This window comes from Fusarium subglutinans (assembly GCF_013396075.1).
Source record: "Fusarium subglutinans strain NRRL 66333 chromosome Unknown NRRL66333_c0000140, whole genome shotgun sequence".
Lineage (NCBI taxonomy): Eukaryota > Fungi > Ascomycota > Sordariomycetes > Hypocreales > Nectriaceae > Fusarium > Fusarium subglutinans.
In genome coordinates this window covers 1,036-25,316 of record NW_023502203.1, presented here as the reverse complement: position 1 = coordinate 25,316, position 24,281 = coordinate 1,036, and the positions used below count along the sequence as shown (strand labels likewise).

Sequence of the window (24,281 nt, the reverse complement as noted above, 5' to 3'; positions counted from 1 at the left end):
ACCTACTAAGCTACCTTGCCCGTTTCAGCTCTCCCTGCCAGATAAGAATTCGGACCTCTTCGGAGCTTCATCTCTGATCTGATCCTGCGTGGCGCAACTAGCCGCTATACTGACCCTGGCCCACCCATGCAAGCCACTACGGACATTTTCGCAAAAGCGCGGACCCAACACTGACTAGCCCATCAACCAGGCCCTTACGAATTACCAAAAAGGATCATGTACGTTTCAAACCACTGCAGTATAAGCCAGACGCATCTTGGCAAGAAAATAGCCAAGACAACGAATATTACACATTTTGTTACTGCTTTCAACAGCGATTCTTTTGCCATTCATTCTTCACGATGGCGTCCTCAGCAGATGTGTATGTCTTTGGCGATCAGAGCACTCCCGTTCTTGATAAACTGCAAGCTCTTGTACGCGTGAAAGATAACGCGCTTTTGACTTCTTTTCTTGGCGAGGCGTTTTTGGCCGTGCGACGCGAGATTGTTTCGCTCTCGTCTTTGGAGAGGAAATCGATTCCCGAAGCTGAGAGTTTGAGTTTGCTTTTGGAGGGCGTTCGGAGGAGCGAACCTCATGCGGCGCTGGATAGTGCTTTTGTTTGCATTAATGAGATCGGATACTATATTGAGTAAGTCAGATGAGAACGCAAAAGTCCAAGTTTTACTGACGAGATGCAAGCTATTTGGCCCGTTCGGATAAACAACATCCATCGGCATCTCCATCTCTTCTCCTCGGTATTTGTACCGGCAGCATTGCAGCAGCAGCTGTCAGCTGCGCCAAAGATGTTTTCGATATCTTAAGACTGGGCGTCGAGGCTGCTACTGTCGCTTTCCGACTTGGCATGCACGTTCGCAGAAGAGCCGAGAACCTTGGGTACTCGACACCTTCAAGTTGGTCTATGATTCTGTCATCGAATCAGGAAGAGCTTGTGTCAAAAGCTTTACAAGAATTCTCCAAGGACAAGGTAAGTTTGGGAGCTCCAGCATTTCCAATTCGAGTGAAACTTACTCTGGTCTCAGAATCTTACATCTAGCACACGCCCCTACATCAGCGCCGTCGGTCCTGGTTTCACAACAATCAGCGGTCCCCCATCTATTCTTGAGTCACTGAAGGCTAGCGATGCTTTCTCTGGGAAGAGGTTGTATCCGGCTCCCATCTATGGTCCCTACCATAACTCTTCAGCATACTCCGACGCCAGCCTCGAAGATGCCCTCGAGTCAATCCTCGAAGACGTTGAATTCCTTGAGAACAAGATGCTCATCCCCATTATCTCATGCGCCTCAGGAGCTTGTTTAGATCAGTTGTCTTTGGGAGCCCTCCTCACTGAAGTTTTGAGCAGCGCTCTTTCTCAGCAAATCCGCATGGACCTCGTAACTGACGCTCTACTTGAAACCATTTCTGGTACCGAGGCTACCTTGATACCGATCAATGCGCAAACCACTGTTTGTAGTCTTTCTGACTGGCTGGCCAAGCGAGGAACCACAACACGTATTGGACCAACCCTGGAGAGCCTGACCAAAGATCGTACACAGCCTCACGTTGCTCCCGGCGACGAGAACAAGATTGCGATCATCGGCTTCAGCGGACGATTCCCCGAAGCTGACAACCTCGATGAATTCTGGGATCTTCTAATCCGCGGACTCGACGTCCACAAACCAGTCCCAGAAGAGCGCTTCGCTCGCGATCACTACGACCCCACTGGCCAGCGCAAGAACACCAGCCAAGTCCAGTATGGCTGTTGGTTAAAGTCAGCAGGCTACTTCGACACTCAGTTCTTCCACATGTCGCCCAAGGAAGCCATGCAGACCGATCCAGCACAGCGACTTGCCCTCCTCACAGCCTACGAAGCTCTCGAGATGGCTGGAGTAGTACCTGACCGAACTCCCTCAACCCAGCGAAACCGTGTCGGCGTTTATTACGGTACTACGAGTAACGATTGGGGTGAGGTCAACTCCTCGCAGGATGTTGATACTTATTACATTCCTGGAGCGAACCGTGCATTTATCCCTGGCAGGGTCAACTACTTTTTCAAGTTCACGGGCCCAAGTATCGCTGTTGACACTGCTTGCTCTTCCAGTCTCGCTGCTATAAATCTTGCGATTACGTCGTTGAAGAATCGGGACTGTGATACTGCGATTGCTGGTGGGACGAACGTCATGACGAACCCGGATAACTTTGCAGGCCTCGATCGAGGGCACTTCCTTTCTCGTACAGGCAACTGCAAGGCCTTCGATGACGGAGCAGACGGTTACTGCCGAGCTGATGGAATCGGCACCCTCATCCTTAAGCGCCTTCCAGATGCCATCGCAGACAGTGATCCTATCTTTGGAGTCATCCTGGGAGCTCACACCAACCACTCAGCAGAGTCCGTTTCCATCACCCGACCTCTCGCAGACGCTCAAGAGTATCTCTTCAAGAAGCTCCTCAACGAGACTGGCCTTCACCCTCACGATGTCAGCTACGTCGAGATGCACGGCACAGGAACTCAAGCCGGCGATGCAGTCGAGATGCGCTCAGTTCTCAACTCATTCGCCTTCGATCACAGCCGCCCACGAGACAAGAGCTTATATCTAGGCTCAGTCAAAGCCAACGTCGGACACGCTGAATCAGCGTCTGGAGTCCTTGCCATCATAAAGGTGCTGCTCATGATGCAGAAGAACACGATTCCTCCACACTGCGGCATCAAGACCAAGATCAACCAGGGTTTCCCCAAGGACCTGGATCATCGTGGTGTGCGCATTGCACTGAAGGATAGTGTAGATTGGACTCGGCCTGACGGTGGGAAGCGCAGAGTGTTGGTAAATAACTTCTCTGCTGCTGGAGGCAACACTTCTCTGCTGCTTGAGGATGGCCCCGCTGTTCATCCAGCTCGACAACATCAAGATGGCGACGCTCGAACAGAGCATGTGGTAGCTGTTTCAGCACGGTCTACAAAGGCTTTGGAGGAGAATCTGAAGGCTCTTGAGGCTTTCATTGCCAACTCTTGGGCTCCGGAGGGTGAGCTTCTTTCTCAGCTCTCGTACACGACTACTGCTCGACGTGTGCATCACAGTCGGCGTGTTGCGTTCGTCACAAATGGTCTTGACGATTTGAGAAAGTCTCTCCTCAAGGCTGCCGCCGCCGCTGGACAGGTCAAGGGCATTCCCGCAGTGTCACCCAAGGTCGGGTTCCTGTTCACTGGACAGGGAGCGCAGGAGACTGCCATGGCCAATGGGTACTACAAGAGCTTTTCGTCCTTCCGATCTGACATTCACCAACTTGACTCTATCGCAACTCTTCAGGGTCTTCCATCTGTGCTTCCACTCATTCACGGCACGACCCCCGTTGAGGATCTCTCTGCTGTTGTTGTGCAGCTCGGAACCTGTATCATCCAGATTGCACTCGCGCGTTTCTGGAACAGCCTTGGTATCACTCCCCAGTACGTCATTGGCCACAGTCTGGGTGAGTATGCTGCTCTCCAGATCGCAGGTGTTCTCAGCGTCAACGATGCCATCTTCCTCTGTGGACACAGAGCAGCACTTCTGGATAAGAAGTGCACTGCCTATACCCACGGAATGGTCGCTATCAAAGCTGCGGCTGATGACCTGAGGCAGCACATCTCATCTGACTTGAAGGTTGAGATTGCTTGTGTCAACGGTACCGAAGATACTGTCCTCAGCGGTCCCAATACGGACATCGAGTCTCTTTGCGCAAAGTTGACACAGGCTGGCTACAAGCTTCATAAGCTGGAGATTCCGTTTGCCTTCCACTCATCTCAGGTCGATCCCATTCTCGATGATCTCGAAGAACTGGCTTCTCAGGTCGAGTTTCACGAGCCTAAGCTTCCTATCGTCTCGCCTCTTCTGTGCAAGCTACTCACTGGTGACACTCTTGGTCCCCAATACATCAAACGTCACTGCCGTGAGACGGTCAACTTCCTCGGTGCTATCGAGATGGCTGAGGCACAAGGCACCATGGACCGAAGCGGCATGTGCATAGAAATTGGAGCCCACCCCATCCTCACGCGAATGGTCAAGTCGATCATCGGCCAAGACTTCCGATGTCTTGCTTCTCTGCGTCGCAAGGAGGACCACTTCAAGACCCTTGCGGATTCCCTTTGCGCTCTGCACCTTGCTGGCTTTTCTGTCAACTGGGATGAGTATCATCGTGACTTTGCTTCTTCTCGCAATGTCCTTCAGCTTCCCAAGTATCGCTGGCAGCTTGCGAACTACTGGATGCAGTACAAGTACAGCTGGTGCCTTACCAAGGGTGACGTTCCTGTTGAGACCGCTCAAGTCGGTGCAGTTGTGCAGACGAGGGCACTGAGGCTCAGTGATTCTGTGCATAATATCATTGAGCAGGTTCATGGGGACAAGAGAAGCTCTATCACGGTTGAGTCTGATATGCATGACCCGTCTCTCTTGACCATTGCGCAAAACCATCGTGTCAACAATTTGACTATGGCACCTTCGGTTAGTCCCATTTCTTCCGTACTTCGGTTGCATTCCATTACTGACATTGGGATTTATAGACTCTCTTCGCCGACATCGCATTCACCCTCGCCAAGCACCTCATCGAGAACCGTGGCCTCGATACACAGACTAACCTACCTTCCATCAACAACATGGCTGTCGAAAAGGCTCTCATCGTTGGAGAGACTGGCCCCCAGCTGTTCCGGGCATCGCTCGATATAGATTGGACTTCCATGCACGGTTCAGTTCGCATCTTCAGTGTCAATGCAAGCGGAAAGCAGACTACTCTCCACGCAGTCTGTGATGTAGCGGTCGAGAACCCGAGCACCCACCGCGAAAGCTGGCAGAGTCACGCGTACCTCATACAGCGAGGTATCACGCAGCTTATCAAAGGTGCTGGTGATGGTTCTGCCCATATGATGCGTCGTGGTCTCTTGTACAAGATCTTCTCCAACTCAGTTCAATACGGATCTGCGTTCCAAGGCATCGAGCAGGTTTGGTTCGACAGTGAAGGCCTCGAAGGAACCGGCAAGGTCTTGATGCCCTCTGGCAAGGACACCTTTGCGCTCAACCCATACTGCTGCGACAGTCTGGGTCACATCACTGGCTTCATCATGAACTGCAGTGATAGCTTGGATCTTGATGATCACGTCTACATCAACCATGGCTGGCGGACTCTACGCTTGGTTGAGCCTTATCAGTGTGATGTGCAGTATCAGACGTACGTCAAGATGCAGGCTGTCGGGTCGGATGATTCGACTTACAGTGGCGATGTCCATGTTCTCCGTGATGGTAGGATCATCGGCATCTGTGGTGGTGTTACTTTCAAGAAGGTCGCGCGTAAGGTACTAGAGATGCTTCTTCCAAAGCCGTCTGGTGCGAAGGCCAAGCATGGTGCTGTTAAGCACGCTGCTCCCGAGCCCGTTAAGCATGTCGTTCTCACTCCCCCGTCCACCGCCAACCATAGTGTTGGCACGATATCGCCTCCCGAGCCTACAGAGTCACCCGTAGCGTCTAGTTCTGGTCTTGTTCAGAAGGCTCTCGAGATCATTGCCGATGAGATCGGCGTCGACATATCTCAGCTCACTGACTCTACACTCTTGGCTGACTTGGGTGTCGATTCACTCATGTCACTGACAATTCTGGGCAACTTCCGAGAGGAACTCGACTTGGACATTCCAGCAGCGCAGTTCTACGAGTTCACAACAGTTCAGGACCTCAAGTCCTTCCTTGGAGCCAACGACCAAGACTTCTCTAGTTCTAACTCTGAGGCAGAAAGTTCTGCGTCTAGCGCTGCTTCAACATCCCCCAGTGATCACGGTGATGATGTGGTTGAAGAGGTCAAGCCTGTCGTGGCTGAAATCCCTCGCTCAACCTCTACGATCTTGCAGGGCACCAAGCACTGTTCCCGAACACTCTTCTTGTTCCCCGACGGTGCTGGCTCAGCAACTTCTTATGTCACTCTCCCGTCCATCTCGCCTGACATGAGAGTCATTGGACTCAACAGCCCTTACCTCACCAAGCCGCATGAGTTCAACTGTGCTCTCCAGGACATCACAGGCTCCTACCTGAACGAAGTGCGTCGTCGCCAGCCTTCAGGCCCTTACCATCTTGCCGGTTGGTCAGCAGGAGGAGTATCAGCATTCGATGCCGCTCGACAGCTTGTGTCAGAGGGAGAGGTTGTCGAGAGTCTCATCCTGATTGACTCCCCCAACCCCGTCGGTCTCGGTAAGCTGCCAAAGCGTATGTACGACTTCCTCGAAAAGTCGGGTATCTTTGGTGCTTTCGAGATGGGCGAGGAAGCCCAGGCGCCGCCAGATTGGCTCTTCCAGCACTTCTGTGTCTTCATCGAGGCTTTGGATAGGTATGTTCCTGAGCCATTCGAGCGTGGCATGGCACCCAAGACGACCATCATCTGGGCTGCCGACGGCGTGTGCAAGAACCCTGATGATCCCCGTCCCGAGGCACAGGCAGATGATCCTCGGGGTATGAACTGGCTCTTGAATAACAGGGAGGACTTTGGGCCGAATGGTTGGGATGAGTTTATTGGTGCTGGAAACATCAGCACAATGGCGATTGAGAATGCCAACCACTTTACTATGATGAGGGAGCCAATTGCGTCTGCTCTCTGTGCGAAGATCCGGGACGCGATGGGGGTAAATTGACAAGCACCTTGCACGGCCTTTGACCTGTAATTAGATACTTTTATTTTTCCTCACTATGTTCCCTTTCTTTTAATCCTGAATTTGTTCGTATTAGAAGTACGCCCCTGAGTACAAATCTCATCCCATAGCCCTTCCTCAATGAGCTGGATATTGGACGATTGACCCCGAGATTACACCTAGAACGGTATCAAATAAGTAACGATCGGCCGCCTCAGCTATGACAGGGCGCTGTCGTGCGAAGCTGTAGACGTTATCGGTATAGATCTTCTTCGTCGTGCTCTCAAGTCCACGCCAATCTCAAGCAATGATGTGGCACAGCCCAACAGACACCCAATAGGCATACATGTATAAGTACTACTTTGTACATGCTGACAAATCTGGCACTGAACCGCGAGCTATTACTAATTCTAATTAAATGCATCTTGAGGTAGCACAAGCTTAAAAGTTCATTCCATCTCGTTTTTTATACCTATCCGCTGGAGAACCTACTGGAAACAATTCTGAGAAGCCTCGCTCAACGACAAACAAACACCCATTCCTATTTATCCGTACCATTCCGTGGGCTCAAAATGCCCGTGTTCAAGGTGTCGAGAGGATATGAGTACTCTTACATCATTCGGCGGCCAGTATCGGCCCCCAAGGCCTTCGTGCTCTTCCTACACGGATGGCCTTCCATGGGCCTCGAATGGCACCATCAACTGGACCATTTTCACAACCAGGGCTACACCGTGATTGCTCCAGATCTTCTCGGCTCAGGACACACCTCTCGGCCCGCTGACGTAGATGCTTACCTGTTGAAAGATATGGCCAAGGATGTTGTCGAGATTCTAGATCATGAGCAAGTCGTTCGCTTTATCGGCGTCGGCCATGATTGGGGCTCGTCTCTTCTGGGGAGATTAGCGGTCTACTTCCCGGAAAGGATAGACAAGCTTGCCTTTATCACTGTCGGGTACACTCCGCCAGGGACTCCGTTCGACATTGACCTCGTTAATGAGCGTTCAAAGCAAGCCCTCGGGTATGCTGCTTTTGGTTATCAGGTATTTTTTACCAGAAATAATGATGCTGAAGCAATTCTCAATCTACACGTGAGTTCTCACTGATATCAATAACGGGCGACCAGACCAACTAAAGCGGCATGACTTCCAGAAAGAATCCCTCTTGTCCTTGGTATACGCACAAAACACAGCCTTGTGGAAGGATCACATGGGCCCACCTGGAGCTTTGGAAGACTGGGTTCAAGCTGATAAAAGGGCAGCTTGGGGTGAATATCTGAGCGAAGAGGTTGGGAAATCGAGCATACCTAACCAAGGTCGGCGAATAAGCTGACACAAGGTCACTGGGTATTTTTGCATTACCCCGAGGTGGTTAACAAGGCTTTGGAGTCCTTCATTTTGAAATAAGTATCATGGAGAGCCAAAACATGGGTTATAGTTTCATGTATAGCTGGAGACCCTTCTTGTTGTTCTTAAATGGCGCTATTGTCAACTTGTATCAATAGTGCACTCTATACTAAGTTAGCTCGCGAGTTGACCGGTAAATCCAAAAGTGCAGAAAGTGAAATTCAGTATCGACTAGATATGCCAATCACTTTACGGTGATAAGGGAGCCAATTGAGTTGGTTCTCTGTGCAAGGATCCGGGAGGTAATAGGCGTCAATTGATCAGGTTACTGTATTGGTGTTATTATTTATCTAGACTTTTATTTATTTTTCCTTCCTATAGTTAATATTCTCAAATCCCCAATTTGTTCATCTTATAAATTCTCCCTCGGGTATATATACCTCAATACATAGGTTAGTTACTAACTGTGTCAGCGCACTGACGTAAGTTCGTTCCAGTCCCAACTAGACTTCAGTAGCTTTACTGCATGTAATTTCCACTCAATTACTCACATCAGTTCGGATCTCTTTCACACCTTCATTACATTATGGCCACTGAGCAGAGCCGTGTTAGTATACCAACGGTAAAGAATGGTGACGAATGGCCCTTTCTCTTTCGAATCTACCTCAACTGTATCACCTGGATATTGCGCAAGCTTGTATCGTTTCTGACCGGTCCGAATGAGGGTCATGATCGGGAAGTCAAAATCAGCACCCCGGGATTAGGCGCGGGGCATGTTGTCTGCAACGTATGGCTACCCCGATCTACCCAGGAAACCCAAGCAAAACATCCACTGGTGTTAGTTCTGGAAGGCGGTGGTTTTGTCCTGGGACATCCTAAGGATGGGCGGTTAAGCAACCGTCGAATAGTTGATCAGGTATGTGGCTTACAATGTTCACGTACATCACTCAGATCCAATACAAGCAAAGACCAGAGCAATTGTCATGTCAGTAAATTACGCCAAAGCACCCCGATACCCTTATCCTCACGCTTTGCTGCAAGCCTATGAAGCGCTGCGTTGGTCCCTGACATGCTCAGCTGCCCTTGAAGGCATATATGTCGATCCTTCACGGGTGGCAATTGGAGGAAACTCTGCCGGTGGGAATTTAACAGCAGCTCTATCTCTATTACTATCGTTTCGCAGTGGTCCTTTTTCCGTCTTTAGGTACGCTCTACCACCGGACTTCAAGCAAGTCCTCCAATTCATGCTTTATCCCAGCCTCGAGCTTCGCTTGCCGTACGATCTAAGGCTCGCCCGATCTACAATCGATGCCCGGAAGCACAGCCTACCTGCTTGGGTGGCCCGGGCAATGGAGCAGTCATACCTACCGCCAAGAGTCTGCAAAGACGACATCTTTGTATCTCCTGTCGCTGCTAGTGTAGACCTTCTCCGTGAACTGGATGTTCCACCTGCTGTACTGTTCACCGGTAGTCTTGATTGCCTCAAAGAGGAGGGCTTCTGTTATGCGCAACATCTTATGAAAAGTGGCAAGGATGTCGACTTCCAGGAATTCAAAGGCGGTACTCACGGGTTCTCTGTTAAACCGCAGGATGGGAGTACAGAGGCGCAGGTCATGTATAAGGAATGCTGGGCTAGAATATGTCATTCACTTCGAGATGCGCCCGTCTAGCCTCCATAAGCACAAAAGATAGGTATTTTGAATAGCTAAAGTCAAAAAAAACAGAATAGGTGATTGATGGCCTTCGCTAGCACCTTAAATAGAGGTGGAACTATTTGCATGCATATTGGAAGCTATAGCCGTAAGAACAGTCAATAGAAGACTAATTCAAATGAACGTATCTGATCCTTAGTCTGCTAATGTCCTGTTTCAGCCTTGATCCCAATCCCCGTATTGACGACACCTATTGTAACCGCTCGAAAGTAAAGTTTGCATACATTGACTAAGCTAAAGGTTACAAGATCAAGTTGACTTGACAACATTGACCGCATCGGCTATTTCTTATGCCAGCTCTTCAGAAATATCCTCCACATCCTGGTGCAGCACGCTTGCTACATTGCAAGCTTTTCCTTTTGTGTTCTGCTGGACCTTTTTCGTGAGGGCAAATTCTTACACGTACTTCCCCTCACGGTCAACCAAGTCCAGATTTTAGACCTTATTCAAGCACTCGTTGTGGAAGCCACAAAGGTAGATGTGTTGTTTCTCGTCGCCGACGAACTCACTGACGTGAAGTCCTAGTTCTAAGAGCTTCGTCTTTTGCTTCTTGCTCAGGGGCATGCATGCCCTTGGTTCGAAGGACAATGTAGTCGGTTTCTCATACCTCACAATCGTGGCTAAGCTCCACGTTGACGCCAATCATACTGACTGACGAGGCCATACTTGCGAAAGACCTAGATGTAGTGGATTTGTAGAATAGGGAGGGCACTCAAAATTACAAGTATAGTTGGAGAGAGCTGAGAACAAATATCTGTCGCGAAATAGTTCTTCTTGGGGTAAACCGTTCACAGCTCCCCTGCTTGTTTGTGTTGACGCATGTGTCTCACAACAACCAATGCGATCTAGACCAATCCGTGCCCCAAGCGTGGCTTGCAAAATCTTCGCTTATGACTTCTATTCACGGTGTAAGAACGTATATGCGGATGTTCCCCTCACCAATTCGCCCGCAGAAAGACATGCATTGAACTACTGCCATAAGTCTGTTTAGTAAATGCGATAGCGTGGAGTGGCGGGAATGCACTTAGATCAAAGAGGGAAAGGGTTGGGCATATAAGAGGCAGTGGCTCATACTGTAAAAGTATTGAAAATAACTCATCAAGTCGAGACTCTCGTCCAGGAGCTGAACCTTATCACTCGCATTAGTCTCACAAGCAGAAAGGTATGCAAGAAATGGGCGCGAGTCTTGGATGTGTATCCCGTGCAGTCTATCAACGGTAAGCGCATTTCTCTGCCAGTCCTTCAGAAGGGGGCAACTATCAGAGGGGTTTGTAAATCGGGCACTCCCATGTCCAGCATAGTGAAAGACAGTGTAAGTCTTCATGGCTGCGAGGACGGCATCGGTGTAGGGTTCTGGCATCTCTGGCCTCAAATGTAATAATGGACACTGCTTCTGAAGCATTTCCACTTCATTACCTGCATAAAGAAGAGGAGGGCATCTTGGTGTATCTTTCATGGCGACCAGTACAGCGGAACCAGGGTAGTCCTTGGTTATGCCGGATTCAGAGCTGACCCGACGACGACCATGCATCGGAGCCTTGATTAAGACGATATTACTCGATCCAGGACACTTACCGTGCCGTTTCTCTGATTCAATTCTGCTACATGGATGAGAAACCTGCTCAATAGGCCAGTGGCAATCCACTATACATGAGGCCACTTGTCATCGACAGTAGCATTTCCGAAGCCTCAGTCACATCGCCACTTATAGGTTCTACCAACGCACCGAAAACTTGAACCCAGACCCAGATTTCTGTCGACCATTCTCATTGGCAATGCTAGGTCCCTCACCTGATGTCGACGGAATATATAGAATATCTCAAAAAGATGGCTTTCGGTTCAAGTTCAAGAACTTGAGCAATCAATCCGGATATCTAACTATCCTGTCATTTGGCTTTTTCTGAGAAACAACAAGTCTCTTTGCTGCCAACGGAAACTCTTACTGCCCCGAGGTTCCTCCCGTGCGCTCTGAGAACTCAGGGGAGCTGGAATTACCATTGACATTATCGGTTATTCGGGAGTTGACGGGCCAAGGCTTTGATCAAGTAGATGACATTCTTAAAGTTTTTATCACCAGTAAGCAGATATTCTTCCATAATCCAGTTCTTCCTCCCATTGGTAGCGATGATCTTAGAAGTCATGGAGATTATGTTATACTTATTAAACAACGCATGTGGCGAGATCCTGAGCAGAGGGGAGGTAGGGAAGGGAACTGGGTCACGCAAACCGTTTCCCTACGTCTATTTATATCTACTGATTAGGTTCAAAATGTAGCTGAATTATCTAAGAAGGTATCTTGCAATAACGCGACTACAAGTTCGCTTAATCAAAGGGTTTATAGAGTTGCAAGTCCGCCGCGTCATAGTAGCAGTTGTCATCACCTAATAGCACTCCTTTTCCATCACAAAGCCTGTATTCCCCTTCTTTATAACCCATGATAAAGAAAATCTGTCTTGTAGACGAAGCGCTTCGCTTGAAAGTTACCGGGGTTCCTTTCGAGAAAGCGAATTTGTTGCTATCTGCAGCGGATTCTTCGTCATACGCAGCGAAATTGTTGTTATATTTATCTACCCACGGTAGCCCGGCAGATTCAGTTCTGACAGGCCCTTTTTCGCTGCGTATGGTTCTATGTTAGTCTGTGTCCTATAAGATATAAAGCGCTATGGAGCTGGCAAACCTTTTATTAGTATTCTTTGCACTCATTCTAACGAATGAGTTTTTAGTATTATGAATAAGCTTGTAAAATAAATCGCAATGTGAATCTCTTTGTCTAGAAACGAGCAACACTTAAGTATATTTATTTATGGGTAAAGTGGTCTAGAGAGGCCTTGCTTTTTGAACTTGCCTTGCTTACCAGGCTTTTTCCAGATGAGGGGTAATGCGCAGCCCTCCGAAAGTGTCTCGGGGGCGGAGTGAGCAGGCTTGAAAGGGTGACGTCTATTGGCTACTCCCGCTCTCACACGTAGGCAGCAACAAGGCATATTAGACTCTAGCATAGATATCAGTCGGTTGATGCCCAAGGCTGACAATGATAGTTTATTGCATTATCACGTACCTTTGCTTTAAATTTGTAGTGCTACAAGATCAGCAACATCATTGAGATGACGACTCAGCGAAGATCCAGTCATAACATTGAGCTCGGAGGCTCTTTACCTACGGTCCCTAGGCGATCTATACTCCAGCGTCTACAGCGCCGCTCAAGGTCTGCCAATCTTCAAAAGCCAGTCCGAGGTATATATCACTCGCCGAATTATGATTTTTATTTTCTGATAACTTTCGCGACTAGTTGAAAGCTTTCCAGACGGTTATCCCAGATTCTCGGCACTTCAATCGTCTCATAAATACTTCCATATCTTCCGTCGTTTCGAGCACCTTCGCGTTAGACTTTTGCTTGCCAAACAGGACAGACTAAGCACATTGGAGAAGCGGCTTAACAAGATTGATCGTGAAGAGCCTGCCCCGGTGTTTCTTAGTAGTATGAGGATGAATGGGTCTTCTGAGCGTGCGGCCATTATCTCAGAAATCGAGGATGCGTTGGCATCTTATGGTATAGGCTTCAGGATCCATGACGAGGCCTTATGCTGACAATTATTCAGATGATCTTCTCGAGCGAACTGAAAAGGTCATTTCTTATGATGAACCGCTTGATGTGCATATAGCCAGTCTTCAGAATTGGCTTAGAGGGAACAGTTGCATTGCGCAAGATGAAACAAGCTTTCTTCAGATAACAGATAATTTACTTGTCCTTGCTCCTCTCGAAGATGGTGTTCTCTACTGGTTAGAAACTGTCGTAACCTTGGTCATCGGTTTCTTCAGTAAGGTATGTTCAAGAGATCCATTCCTCATATCGAGAATAAGGCTTACCAAACGACCCGTGGCAACATCAGAGGTCTACGAGAAAGAAATCCGATGACCCGCGCGTTCACGTGTTTAGTCAGTCTTTTACAGATCGGATAGCACGGTTTCTACTTACACCTCTTGTCGCCCTTCTCGTACTATTACCTGTCGTGGTTTGTAATGCATTGAGTGATTCAAAGAGCAGAATAGCAGTATTATTTATCTCAGCTATAATTTTTATTACGGCATTATCCCTCTTGACACGATCTAGAGCTATAGATCTGGTCAGTGCTAGTGCTACGTGGGTAAATTTTGGACATTCTTTTGTCAAGAGCTAATGAATCTACAGATACCTTACTGTTCTTATTGTATTCCTGAACGGCGCTCCAGATAGTAGTTGAGGGAAAGAGACACGGTGACAAAGTAGCTTAAAATGTATTACAGTGTGGTGATATAGAATGGACACGAAACTGACTTTTTCTTCACTCCTATCTAAGGGAAATACTGCTGCCTATAAGGTTAAGCGTTAGTCTGCAAACACAAGTAATAAATAATAGCACGATATCTTTTTCCGATATAAGCTTCGTCCCTCCTATAACTTAGCTCTATGTCTAGATACCTGTTACCTGTCTCACGTAAGGATCCAGACGATAGTTCCAGGTAAACAGTTTCTTTTAATTTATTAGATACTACCAAGAGGTCCCAAGTTCATACTATTGGTTGAATTATGCATAAACTCGCTGCCAAGTACTATTTGACTAACGTGCCGAGGTTGAGTCACTCCTCAATCTTGGGGTTTTTGATCTAACCCGGAAGCCGTAGCACACATGAGGACTATTCTGAGCCCTTGACCGCTAAATCATTAATCTTGGTGGTAATATCTTCTTGGCGGTTAATATCCATCCGCTGATCCCTTCCTTGGTTGCTTCAATAAGATGACCTCGGTATAATCTTGGTGTATAGCTATTTTCGCAAGATGATCTGTCCCTGGATTAGCGCCCTTCTTTAAAATATCCCGCCATTCAAACAACACTAACCAAGGGAACTAGTGAGTTTAACTCGGTAGAGTTCCGCATCGTGAGATTGCTACCGAAAAGGCTAGGCCGACAAAACGTTGTTGGCATTTCCTAAAACGATGCAAAGTAACGAAGCTCCGAGAATCATACTCTAGTGCAATAGCTCCTGAGACAGTGTTTTATTAAGTGATTCGTCGAAGAGCCTGATGGTGGTGTTGTAAAATGCGGGGTTTTGGTCTTATGATGAGTGAAGGTAAGATATTTGTGTGTATGAGCTTCCCCTCCTTGAGGAATGGAGCCGAGGTTTGGAGAATGCTTGGGAGGTTAGCAGATGAGATGAAGAAAATCGCAGACTATGAGATGGAATTGAGTATAGAGGTATGAGAGAATGGTGAAGGGGAAGTACCTTGACAAATTATGATAAATAGATGAGATTGTCCCGTTGAAATGACTTTCTTCATCTCGCAAGCTTCTCAATCATTCCACAATCAAGAGCAACTCACAATACATCAACCCAATCATTAACTCATATCAATCATGAAGTTCATCACCATCCTCTCACTCTTCGCTGCTGCGTCCGTCGCCCTTCCCACTTCGAACCCTCTCTCTGAGCGTGAAATTCTTGCTGAGCTTGAGAAACGTCAATCTGGAAGCATCACTCGCGATGACCTTTCCAACGGCGCGTCGTCTGCTTGCCCCCCTGTTATTTTCATCTATGCTCGAGGGTCCACTGAGCTTGGAAACTTGGTGAGTTTTGTCTGTGTTCACTGATACTCAGATCGACTTGACTGACTTGATAGGGAACGCTTGGTCCTCGAGTTGCCTCTGTGCTTGAGAGTAACTACGGAAGTAACGGTGTCTGGATCCAAGGAGTGAGTACCTTTGCTATATGATGTCCAGTTTTGCTTTCTGACTGTTTGAATCATAGGTCGGTGGTGCATACCGTGCTACCCTTGGGGATAACGCCCTTCCCCGAGGAACCTCTTCGGCAGCCATTCGAGAGATGATCGGACTGTTCAACCTTGCAAACTCAAAGTGCCCTTCAGCCAAGATTGTGGCCGGGGGTTACAGTCAAGGTGCTGCCCTTGCTGCAGCCAGTATTGAGGATCTTAGTACTGCTGTGCGCAACAAGGTCGTTGGCACTGTGCTGTTTGGATATACCAAGAACCTGCAGAATCTCGGCCGCATTCCAAACTACCCCCGAGAGCGAACCCTCGTTTTCTGCAACGTTGGGGACTTGGTTTGCACTGGCTCCTTGATTGTTGTTGCTCCCCATCTGGCTTATCAGTCTGACGCCTCTGGACCTGCACCCCAATTCCTCATCCAGCGTGTTGCTGCTACCTCTATCTAGTTGGGCTATGCTTCGGCTTAGTAGTGAAAACGGTGTGCTTGTCATAGGGTACCCGGGGGCCTGGGCAGTGGTCGGACTTTTCGCTCTTTATCATGATTGGATGTGTTGTGGTTTTCGATTTTTCTGTTGTTTTCTTTACCTTAAATGTCACTCCCTTAAGAGCTAGTTTATATCAACCCTGGAGGCTAAATAACACTTTCTCTTCCTCTATGCATACTCTAGCCCTATTTACTATGTGACGCGAAGAACATTAAACTTCACATTCTTCAAGTAGGACGTAGCTTGGATACACTGATATCTATTTCATTGTATGGCTCTATATGTTTATTTCTCCTTGTGCCCAATGATACCTGGCTACTCAAAATCAACGCCGTTCTTCAGAGTACCAATCTGAGTAATCTTGACCTCCATCTGAGTTCCGGGTACAAGGTATTTTGGTGGCTGTAACCCAGCGCCAACACCTACACGTTCACCCGTCAGTTCATGTTCAGATCAAATCCAGCCATTGGAATGACTTACCTCCGGGAGTACCGGTCATAATAATACTTCCTTTCTGCAGGGTAGTCCCAGAAGAAAGATGTGCGATTAAACGTGGGATGGAAAAGACAAGGTCATCTAGTCCTGCGTCCTGTCGAATATCCTTGTCGACGATTGTCTGCAGATGGAGTTTCTCGGGTGCTGTTATCACAGAACTTGAAACCAGGGCGGGGCCTAAAGGCGCAAAGGTATCGAAACCCTTGGAGAATCCCCATTGTGGGACTCCGCCAGCGAGATTAGGATCTCTTTGCCATTTCCGAGAGGAAATGTCGTTGCCTGCCGTATAAGCAGCGACGTAGTCAAGGGCCTCACTCTCCTTGACGTTTTTGGCATCCTTGCCAATGACAACGACCTAAATCTGTCAGTATGAATCGGTAGTAGGAAGGCTTGGAGCGTACCAGTTCTCCCTCGTAATCTGCTTGATCATCCTGGGCGACTTTGGGGATCACCACGTTGACCCCATGGTCATGTATTGTTGTCGAAGGCTTGAAGAAGATGGAAGGAAAAGGTGGCGTCTTGCGTCCAGCTTCACGAACTGTCGCCGTGTTAATGCGGCGATGCTAAGGCTTGATGAAAATAACTACTCACTGTGTGTAGCGTAGTTGAGTCCCACGCATCTGAGAATGGATACGTCGCTAGCAACAAGGGGGCCTAATAAAGTCTTGACTGTAACCACTTCATCTGTAACACGAGTGGCACCGGTTGTGTTGTAAAGGTCATCTCCTTCAATGACTCGAGCCTGAAGTTTCGTCTCTTCCGTGGTGTTTCCAAGATCAAAGTCGGGAGTCGGGAGGATGGGTTCTCCACGCAACAGACGCCCGTCGGTTGAGACGAATCGGATTAAACGTTGCCAAGCTACCTTCATTGCGAGTTTTGATATGTTCAATTACTTGTCACTATAATTCTTGGACAACGAATGCTCACTGCAGGAAGTATATGTCTTGAGCCTGTTTTGATACTTGAGCTTCTTGTGCCGTTCGTCCCGATGGTGCCCCGAAAGTGGAGCTAACATGGTCAAGTGGACACCAGAGCAGTCACTAAGCCAATTGAGAGAGTTGTATTTGCGCCAGTGTAACGAAGGCGCAGCCTCCAACCCCAGAAGCATCAGAAGCGAGATGGAGACGGAACAAGATACAACATTCCAATTGGTTTGATCAACACAGCCCAAACCAAAGATGGAACAGAGTTTGGATGTGCCGTGATCCCAAGTTTCTTGTCTCAATAATTCTGGGGAAATGCGTAGTCAAGATTTGTCAACTTGGATACAAAACTCGGCCCATCCCAATGTTGCCCCGATCAAAGGCTACTCGTTGCATCTCCAATCGTACCATCATGACCCCCCGAGATGACTCTCCACCAGCTTCGGCCAAAAGCGGAACGTCTCAGCCGCCAAAAGGAAACGCGTCGGAGCCCGCGCCAAAGAGACGCCGAGTCGCGCTGGCTTGTTCGGCGTGCAGAATCCGCAAATCACGGGTAGAGTTTATCTCTCACGCGTTATTGGACGATTAATAACTAATGACTTAGTGCAATGGAGTGCGACCAAGATGTGATACGTGCGATAAGCTTGGATTCGATTGTTCATACGAACAGCAAGAAACCTCTGCGAATCTTCTAGTCCCAAAAGAGTAAGGCGTCCACCCTTCACTACCCTGGACTGGCATGAATGCAATTGTCTAATATGAAGTTATCTCCAGCCTCTTTGCTGCATTGGAGGCCAAAGTGAAGCTATTGGAAACGAATATCGAACAGCACAATATTAGACTGAATTTGGTTGAGGGTACACTAAAGACTCCAGCAAGTTCAAGGCAAGATGTAACGCTTCCACTTCATCACCAACCTGGAGATGTGGTGGTCAACATCGATGAGATACCGGAAAATGGTGCTGGTCAGAGTATGACTGATGGCATGGCTGTTTCCTTCGTAGATGAGCAAGACTGCGGTTTCTTTGGTACGCCAACACGGTTTGTCCCTTTTGTTGATCTTGTCTCACGCCATTCTCTAGGGCCGTCATCCAACATCGCACTTATGCGACACATATTGCGAGCTGTCGATACAAAAAGAACACAGCACTGCGACCAGACTTCATTAACACCAGCATCAGAGTACAGTGCCTATGAAGGTGGGCTAGTGAGTAATTTGAACGCCTTTCCAGCGGCCTCGAGCGACTCTCAAAAGGCGGGCGCCAACCTCCTACCGCCAGATAAGGTCATGCAACGTCTCATCCGTGCGTACTTTGACAACACAGGACTCTTGTTTCCGTACATACACGAGCAAGAGTTTCTTGACACTTATGAGAGATTCCGAGCAAGTGGCTTTCGAGGTAATGTTCGTCGGACTTGGCTCGGCCTCCTGAATATGATCCTTGCAATGGCAACTTGTACTTCTTGCTGGGAGGACTCGGGAAGTGAGACTACTTTTGAGGAGTCGGATGTTTACTATCGCAGGGCCCAGGAGCTTTGCCATACTCAGATGTTTAGGGGGACTACTCTTGAAACAGGTGATAGCCTCTGTTAACTACACCTCGCGTTCTAGGACTGACATTGTTAAGTCCAATACCTCTTACTCACAAGTCAGTATCTCCAGGGGACGCACAAGTCTGTTCATACGTGGACCATTCACGGCCTCGCTGTCAAAGCTGCCATGTCTATCGGACTTCACTCGAGGGACATAGCGTCAAAGTTTACTCCTCTCCAGCAAGAGATAAGGAAACGCACTTGGTTCGGATGCATCTTGCTTGATAGGTTGGTTCTCCCATCAGTTAAGACGGCCAAGGCCAAGCAGATGTTCTAGCTGACACAACTATAGAAGTCTGAGCCTCACGTTTGGCCGCCCATGTGCTATCCCAGAAGAGTACATCCGCTTGGATCTTCCAAAGCCACTACCAGTACCAATCTCAAATTCGGATGAAGTGCATAAGATGAGCACTGCATTCTACAATGCTTCTATGTAAGAAGCCACCGTACCTTGGTGGCGAAACACTGACCTGACGTTTCTAGAACTCTCTACAGGATCATGGGGCGAATCATTGGTTCACTTTATGGTAGTAACCTTGGATGTGAAGACCAGTCATCAGATACAGCCACAATGACATCAATGATCCAGTTCGGCCAGGAGCTCTCAGACTGGCAAAATAATTTGCCTCAGCATCTAGGTTTGCGGTCTGTCGACAACATGCCAGATAATACGGATGAGAATATCCGAGATCCATTACGGGAAAAGTTCAGAATCATTCTTACGCTCAGATACCTCAACGTTCAACTACTCCTCCATCGCCCAATCTTCATTCGGTCTCTAGGTACTCTGCTGAGAGAGGCCAAAACGCCATATCGCCACGCGGGGTCTATCAACAGCATGCATGCCAACTTTGACAGAGTCTTTGTTCAAGTCGCGGAAAACATCATAGATATTATATACACCATATTGACGAGGCCTGATCATGGGCGTCATTTGATTGGGGCGTGGTGGTTCACTCTCTACTATGGTAAGTAATCAACCCCATGGATACTATATGGTGAGTTGACTTGTGGGACAGCCTTCAGTGCAGCATTGGCAATCTTTGGTAGCCTGTTGATATCTTTCGGCGCTGAAGCTGGAAACGCTGGCCGCCTCGAAAGTGCGAAACGATATCTCGGCAAGACTTGCGAGGCTCTTTTGAAGCTCAGCGATAACAACACTCTGGTCCTACGCTGCGTCAAATTCGTACAACAACTTCTCCGGATTGTGAGCGCCTGGGGTTAGTATTGCTCATTGTCTTCTTGTACATTTCGCATCATTGACAACTTCTTAGATGCGAGCACCACGACCCAAGCTGACCTTAATAATGAATCTTTGGGATCATACCTGACGGCGGAAGGGGGCCCTATTAATTTTGACATGGAGTCTGATCTACTCTCAACGATGCCGACCTGGGAGACATCAACGCTTGGGTTCGGGGATGAACTTGAGCTGGGCCATTTCTTTGCTAGTGATTCTCAGCGGTGGTTCGAACAGACACAATGGTAATCTGAATATTTTGGTGCCACAAAAGCCCATGACGTAAAGTGATAAAACGCGTCGCGCGTCATAAAATGAGCTTTTTTGAGACAACGATAACGAAGACGGTGACCGCAGGTGATAGCCAGTGACTACGTAGTCGTGTCTTAGTAGAAAGGATCACGAGAATCGTACCCATGAGTTATCAGTAGTATCGGATCCGAGACTCGGCAGTTGGTAGGTTTAATACATCTCGGCGATCGAAATGTGAAACGAGGACCGCTTAGTCAGCGGCATTCGCGTTTTCTGTTCGCCCTGACGCGTGTTTCCCCACGGGGAACTATCGGCACGATATTGCAGCAATTTGTGGGGAGGGTTGGTACAATTGATTGGAAGTGTTGACAGAAACAACGTGCATAGAATATAAGCTTCTGAAAGAATATCATATTCATCACAATATCAATTACTGTCAAATTCATTTCACTTGTTTTCCATCAATCATGTCTAAAGAAATATCCCCTGGGGGCTATCACTGGCTCAATGACACCATCAACAGCCTCGATCCAGAGTATGACTATGAACTCATGTGGCGGCTCATGTCTTGCTACCGATCAAATGATTTCATGAACAACATGATCTACGCCCTCACCTTCCCCAATTTCATCATTACCACACACGGCTGCGAGACGGTCTGGCGCTCAGACGGTGGCAAGGTTGTCAAGCGAGGAGCCCAGCGCGTCGAAGATACCGAAAACTACAACATGACGTGGTGGCACTATGGGCCAAACGATAGAAGATGTCGAGATGCAGTTGAGCACATCAACAACCTTCACATGTCTCTGGCGCGCCGTTACCCTGGCAACTTCTCGTTCAACGAAGATTTTCTATACGTCACGACTTTCAGTGCTGTATTAATGCACCGTCTTCGTCTTCGGCTGGGACTATCAGGCTTCACTGAAAAGGAAAAGATCGCGGCTCACCACTTTTGGCGGGATATGACGCCGCTGTTTATCAGAGAGGACGGGAACTCTGTCTGCGGATATCCTCAAGACTTTGATGGATGTATCCAGTTTTGTGAAGATTACGAGAATGAGAAACGCGAGTTCGATGTGAAGATGCAATACATCGGTCTGGCCATCTTCAATCAATTCGCGTTCCGATACTTTCCCTACGGCTTCCGATGGCTAGGAGTGTCAATAGTGAAAGCTCTTACACTACCTACAACTCTCAGAGCAATGCAGGTCGAACCTGTTAACCCCATCTTTCAGTGGCTGATTGTGCTTTTCGTTGGGATAGCTATGAGTCTTGCTGAGACGCTTTTGCCGGATCCGCGGGAGTCATTTTGGAAGAAGATTGAGACGTTGGATGTGGAGAAGGCAAAGGCGAGGAAAGAGGATATTAGGGGGAGTGATCAAGCATATTGCCAGTATATCAGATCTGAGTGGAGTGGTCCTGGGTGCCCATTCGCTATGAAAGCTGAATAGGGCCGAGGAAGAGTAATAAACAGGAAGACCAACTAATACCCTTGCGTTGAGATATGAACAAAGTTGCCTGACTGATACTTGATGTCATTAATAACTATGTGACAATGTCCTATAGGACACCTATCATGGGTTCCTGTATACCTAACAGATAATTCAGTGACTGCGTAAGCTGAATGCTCTTCGACCCATCCAAAGGCTGAGAGTCTAGTATGTCTTGGTCTGCCTTCTTCGGCGCTGTGCTAAGCCTCTCTACATCGTTGCGGAGGCATAAAGGAAAGTCTTGAGCTTCAGGCAGCTTCCTCCGATTAATACACATATCCACTGTCCACACAAGGCCCAGATATGTCTCTGGGTGTCTCACGAGAATGTCGACCCAGTCCTTCATCGCGCCTTGACCGGATTGCAACGAAAGCTTGTTGAACGACTTGGCTAGCTTGGCGACGTGTTCTGCTGCTTCTCTGACCCAGTGGGAACCGTAGTATTGAGCTGAGAAAGTGTCCGATGCGTCTGTCACGACTTGTAGGTGTTGCTGTGTTGGATCAAGGCTCAAGGGGAGCCATCCTCCGATATGGCTTGGAACTACGTCGTCTTCATAGGATAGGATTGTGTTCATATGATGCAACGCAAGGGGGATTGCAAGGCAGCCCGAGCTTTGTAGCAATCTCGTCAGCATATACGCTTACAGGGAATCGGAAGGGAGAGCTAGGCTTTCTTACACTGTGATGGGAAGATACTTTGCCAAGTGAGACCCTGTCAATGAGCCTATGCATTTAGACACACCTAGGACAGAGTCTTCGATATCGCCACGAATATCATTGCCTCTGTTGCCATCTTGAAAACTTTCAATATGATAGTCGGGGCTACCCGTTCCGGAAATTTGCGTGAAAACTCTGCGATTACAGAGAGCAATGCAAGACGTGCTGGATGCGATCAGTCTATCTTCTACAGATACAGGGGTTTCCGGAACATACTAGTAGTAAATATACATAAGGTTTGTATGTACAGCGATGGGAGTGGCTGAATCGTCTTCCGCGGCTGCGATGGGTTTATGCAAGGGAGGAAACTCAGCCTTGGCTGAATTATACCATTCCTCGAGAAGATCGCAGGACTTACTGATATTCCTATCTTCCCGGACCGAGAAGTCTGGATTTGATTCGAGGCGTGTCTCAAAAGGATACGCAACTGGAATAACCTCTGTGAGTATCATCAACAGGCTCAGGTTCTTAGAGAACAGAGATATAAGTTGGCGCTTGATCGCAGGCGAGAAAACATTTGATCGATGTATTTCGCTCTGTAAATCGGCGAAACCCAACGGTACGAAGTTCTCCATGTCAAGAATATCAGGCGTGATCTGAAGACGGAAGCGACAGGCGAGAGACGATAATCTGTCACAGATAATGCAGCACCACCAAAACCTTCGAAGTGTTCTTGACCGTGGTTCGTTTGTCGTTGTTCCAACGTCACATATTCCTGCGTGGCGCTGGGCGTTGATGAGCTTGGCATGATGGATCGCTATGCTTAGCCATGTTCTGTAAGGTACACGTGAAGTTGTGGTAGGCGATTCAGGAACCCAGCTCATGAGTAATAAAGCAGACTGAGCAAGTGGCAGATGAGATGTCTCAGCTTCCATATCAAACAGAAGCTTTGAAATGTCAGCCTTGGTCATCATACAATAATTTGGACTTACCTTTGCTTTTCGATATAGATCAGCCCTCGCGGAGCATATGTCATGATATCCAAGTTGGCGCAGAACGGGAAGAGGAACATATTATTGATCATTAGCAGGCAGTTTCACCGAAACTAGTAAGGAAGCCTCGAGAGCAACATATAGCACTGCTAGCAAATAGCATAGCCCGAAGGACGAGAAGCGATATCATGGTATTGGGTGAGCTGCTTGTGTTTGGAGAGAGCATTTCCCAGAACTCTCCCTCGTCAACGAGAGGTATAAATGCATGGGCGTATATAAAGTACGCCTTCATAAAGACGTCCAAGATTAGGGGATTAGGGACGTGCAAACAGCCTTGAGCTTCTAGATACGTGACGTCTTGATAGGGAATGGCATGAAGATTCCCGACCGTCAGAAATCGGAAGTAGGAGTACAAAACGACCCCATCTCTCGTGCTACCTGCGTCACTCGGTGACGCTATACCATGTTGAAAGATATTTCCTTTCTTGTTATTAGCGATCGAACATAGCGTGCCAAGTCACAGAGATACTCACTAATAGGATCCAAACGAGGCTGCTTCTCAATGGGCAAAGAGGAGCTCCAGCTATCGAAAGCGGTAGGATCGGGTATGGAGGCAAAGTCCAGAGAGTCCATTTGCCAGCTTTGCCATGGATCACCAGTGCTTACTGTCTGTAACGGGAAACTTGGGCTGGTGAGCTGTGGTAGTAATATCTGGCTATCCAGACTCAA

General features: G+C 48.1%; 7 protein-coding genes across 7 annotated transcripts; 5 read left to right on the top strand and 2 right to left on the bottom strand.

The window, feature by feature from the left end:
* Positions 1 to 341: 341 nt before the first annotated feature.
* On the top strand, positions 342 to 6,616 carry FSUBG_9261 (polyketide synthase; the record flags this gene model as incomplete). The annotated part of the gene is made up of 4 exons (XM_036687755.1): positions 342 to 628; positions 679 to 964; positions 1,020 to 4,451; positions 4,511 to 6,616. The coding sequence occupies 4 exons, from the start codon at positions 342 to 344 to the stop codon at positions 6,614 to 6,616; spliced, it is 6,111 nt and encodes a 2,036-aa protein (XP_036535210.1).
* A 569-nt stretch (positions 6,617 to 7,185) lies between these two features.
* On the top strand, positions 7,186 to 9,626 carry FSUBG_9260 (alpha beta-hydrolase; the record flags this gene model as incomplete). The annotated part of the gene is made up of 4 exons (XM_036687754.1): positions 7,186 to 7,653; positions 8,430 to 8,438; positions 8,513 to 8,872; positions 8,925 to 9,626. 4 exons carry the CDS (start codon positions 7,186 to 7,188, stop codon positions 9,624 to 9,626), a joined length of 1,539 nt encoding a protein of 512 aa, XP_036535209.1.
* Positions 9,627 to 15,058: 5,432 nt separating this feature from the next.
* FSUBG_9259 (cutinase precursor) lies at positions 15,059 to 15,872 on the top strand (the record flags this gene model as incomplete). Its single annotated transcript, XM_036687752.1, has 3 exons — positions 15,059 to 15,268; positions 15,322 to 15,393; positions 15,450 to 15,872. 3 exons carry the CDS (start codon positions 15,059 to 15,061, stop codon positions 15,870 to 15,872), a joined length of 705 nt encoding a protein of 234 aa, XP_036535208.1.
* A 354-nt stretch (positions 15,873 to 16,226) lies between these two features.
* On the bottom strand, positions 16,227 to 17,274 carry FSUBG_9258 (fumarylacetoacetate hydrolase; the record flags this gene model as incomplete). Its single annotated transcript, XM_036687751.1, has 4 exons — positions 16,227 to 16,333; positions 16,392 to 16,761; positions 16,808 to 16,944; positions 16,998 to 17,274. The coding sequence occupies 4 exons, from the start codon at positions 17,272 to 17,274 to the stop codon at positions 16,227 to 16,229; spliced, it is 891 nt and encodes a 296-aa protein (XP_036535207.1).
* Positions 17,275 to 17,741: 467 nt separating this feature from the next.
* Positions 17,742 to 20,411, top strand: FSUBG_9257 (uncharacterized protein; the record flags this gene model as incomplete). Its single annotated transcript, XM_036687750.1, has 8 exons — positions 17,742 to 17,882; positions 17,934 to 18,034; positions 18,104 to 18,906; positions 18,958 to 19,150; positions 19,215 to 19,355; positions 19,406 to 19,890; positions 19,942 to 20,142; positions 20,197 to 20,411. The coding sequence occupies 8 exons, from the start codon at positions 17,742 to 17,744 to the stop codon at positions 20,409 to 20,411; spliced, it is 2,280 nt and encodes a 759-aa protein (XP_036535206.1).
* A 470-nt stretch (positions 20,412 to 20,881) lies between these two features.
* FSUBG_9256 (trans-anethole oxidase) lies at positions 20,882 to 21,865 on the top strand (the record flags this gene model as incomplete). Its single annotated transcript, XM_036687749.1, has 1 exon — positions 20,882 to 21,865. The coding sequence occupies one exon, from the start codon at positions 20,882 to 20,884 to the stop codon at positions 21,863 to 21,865; it is 984 nt and encodes a 327-aa protein (XP_036535205.1).
* Positions 21,866 to 21,897: 32 nt separating this feature from the next.
* On the bottom strand, positions 21,898 to 23,531 carry FSUBG_9255 (cutinase transcription factor 1 beta; the record flags this gene model as incomplete). Its single annotated transcript, XM_036687748.1, has 4 exons — positions 21,898 to 21,959; positions 22,007 to 22,444; positions 22,646 to 22,785; positions 22,837 to 23,531. 4 exons carry the CDS (start codon positions 23,529 to 23,531, stop codon positions 21,898 to 21,900), a joined length of 1,335 nt encoding a protein of 444 aa, XP_036535204.1.
* Between the last annotated feature and the right edge of the window lie 750 nt (positions 23,532 to 24,281).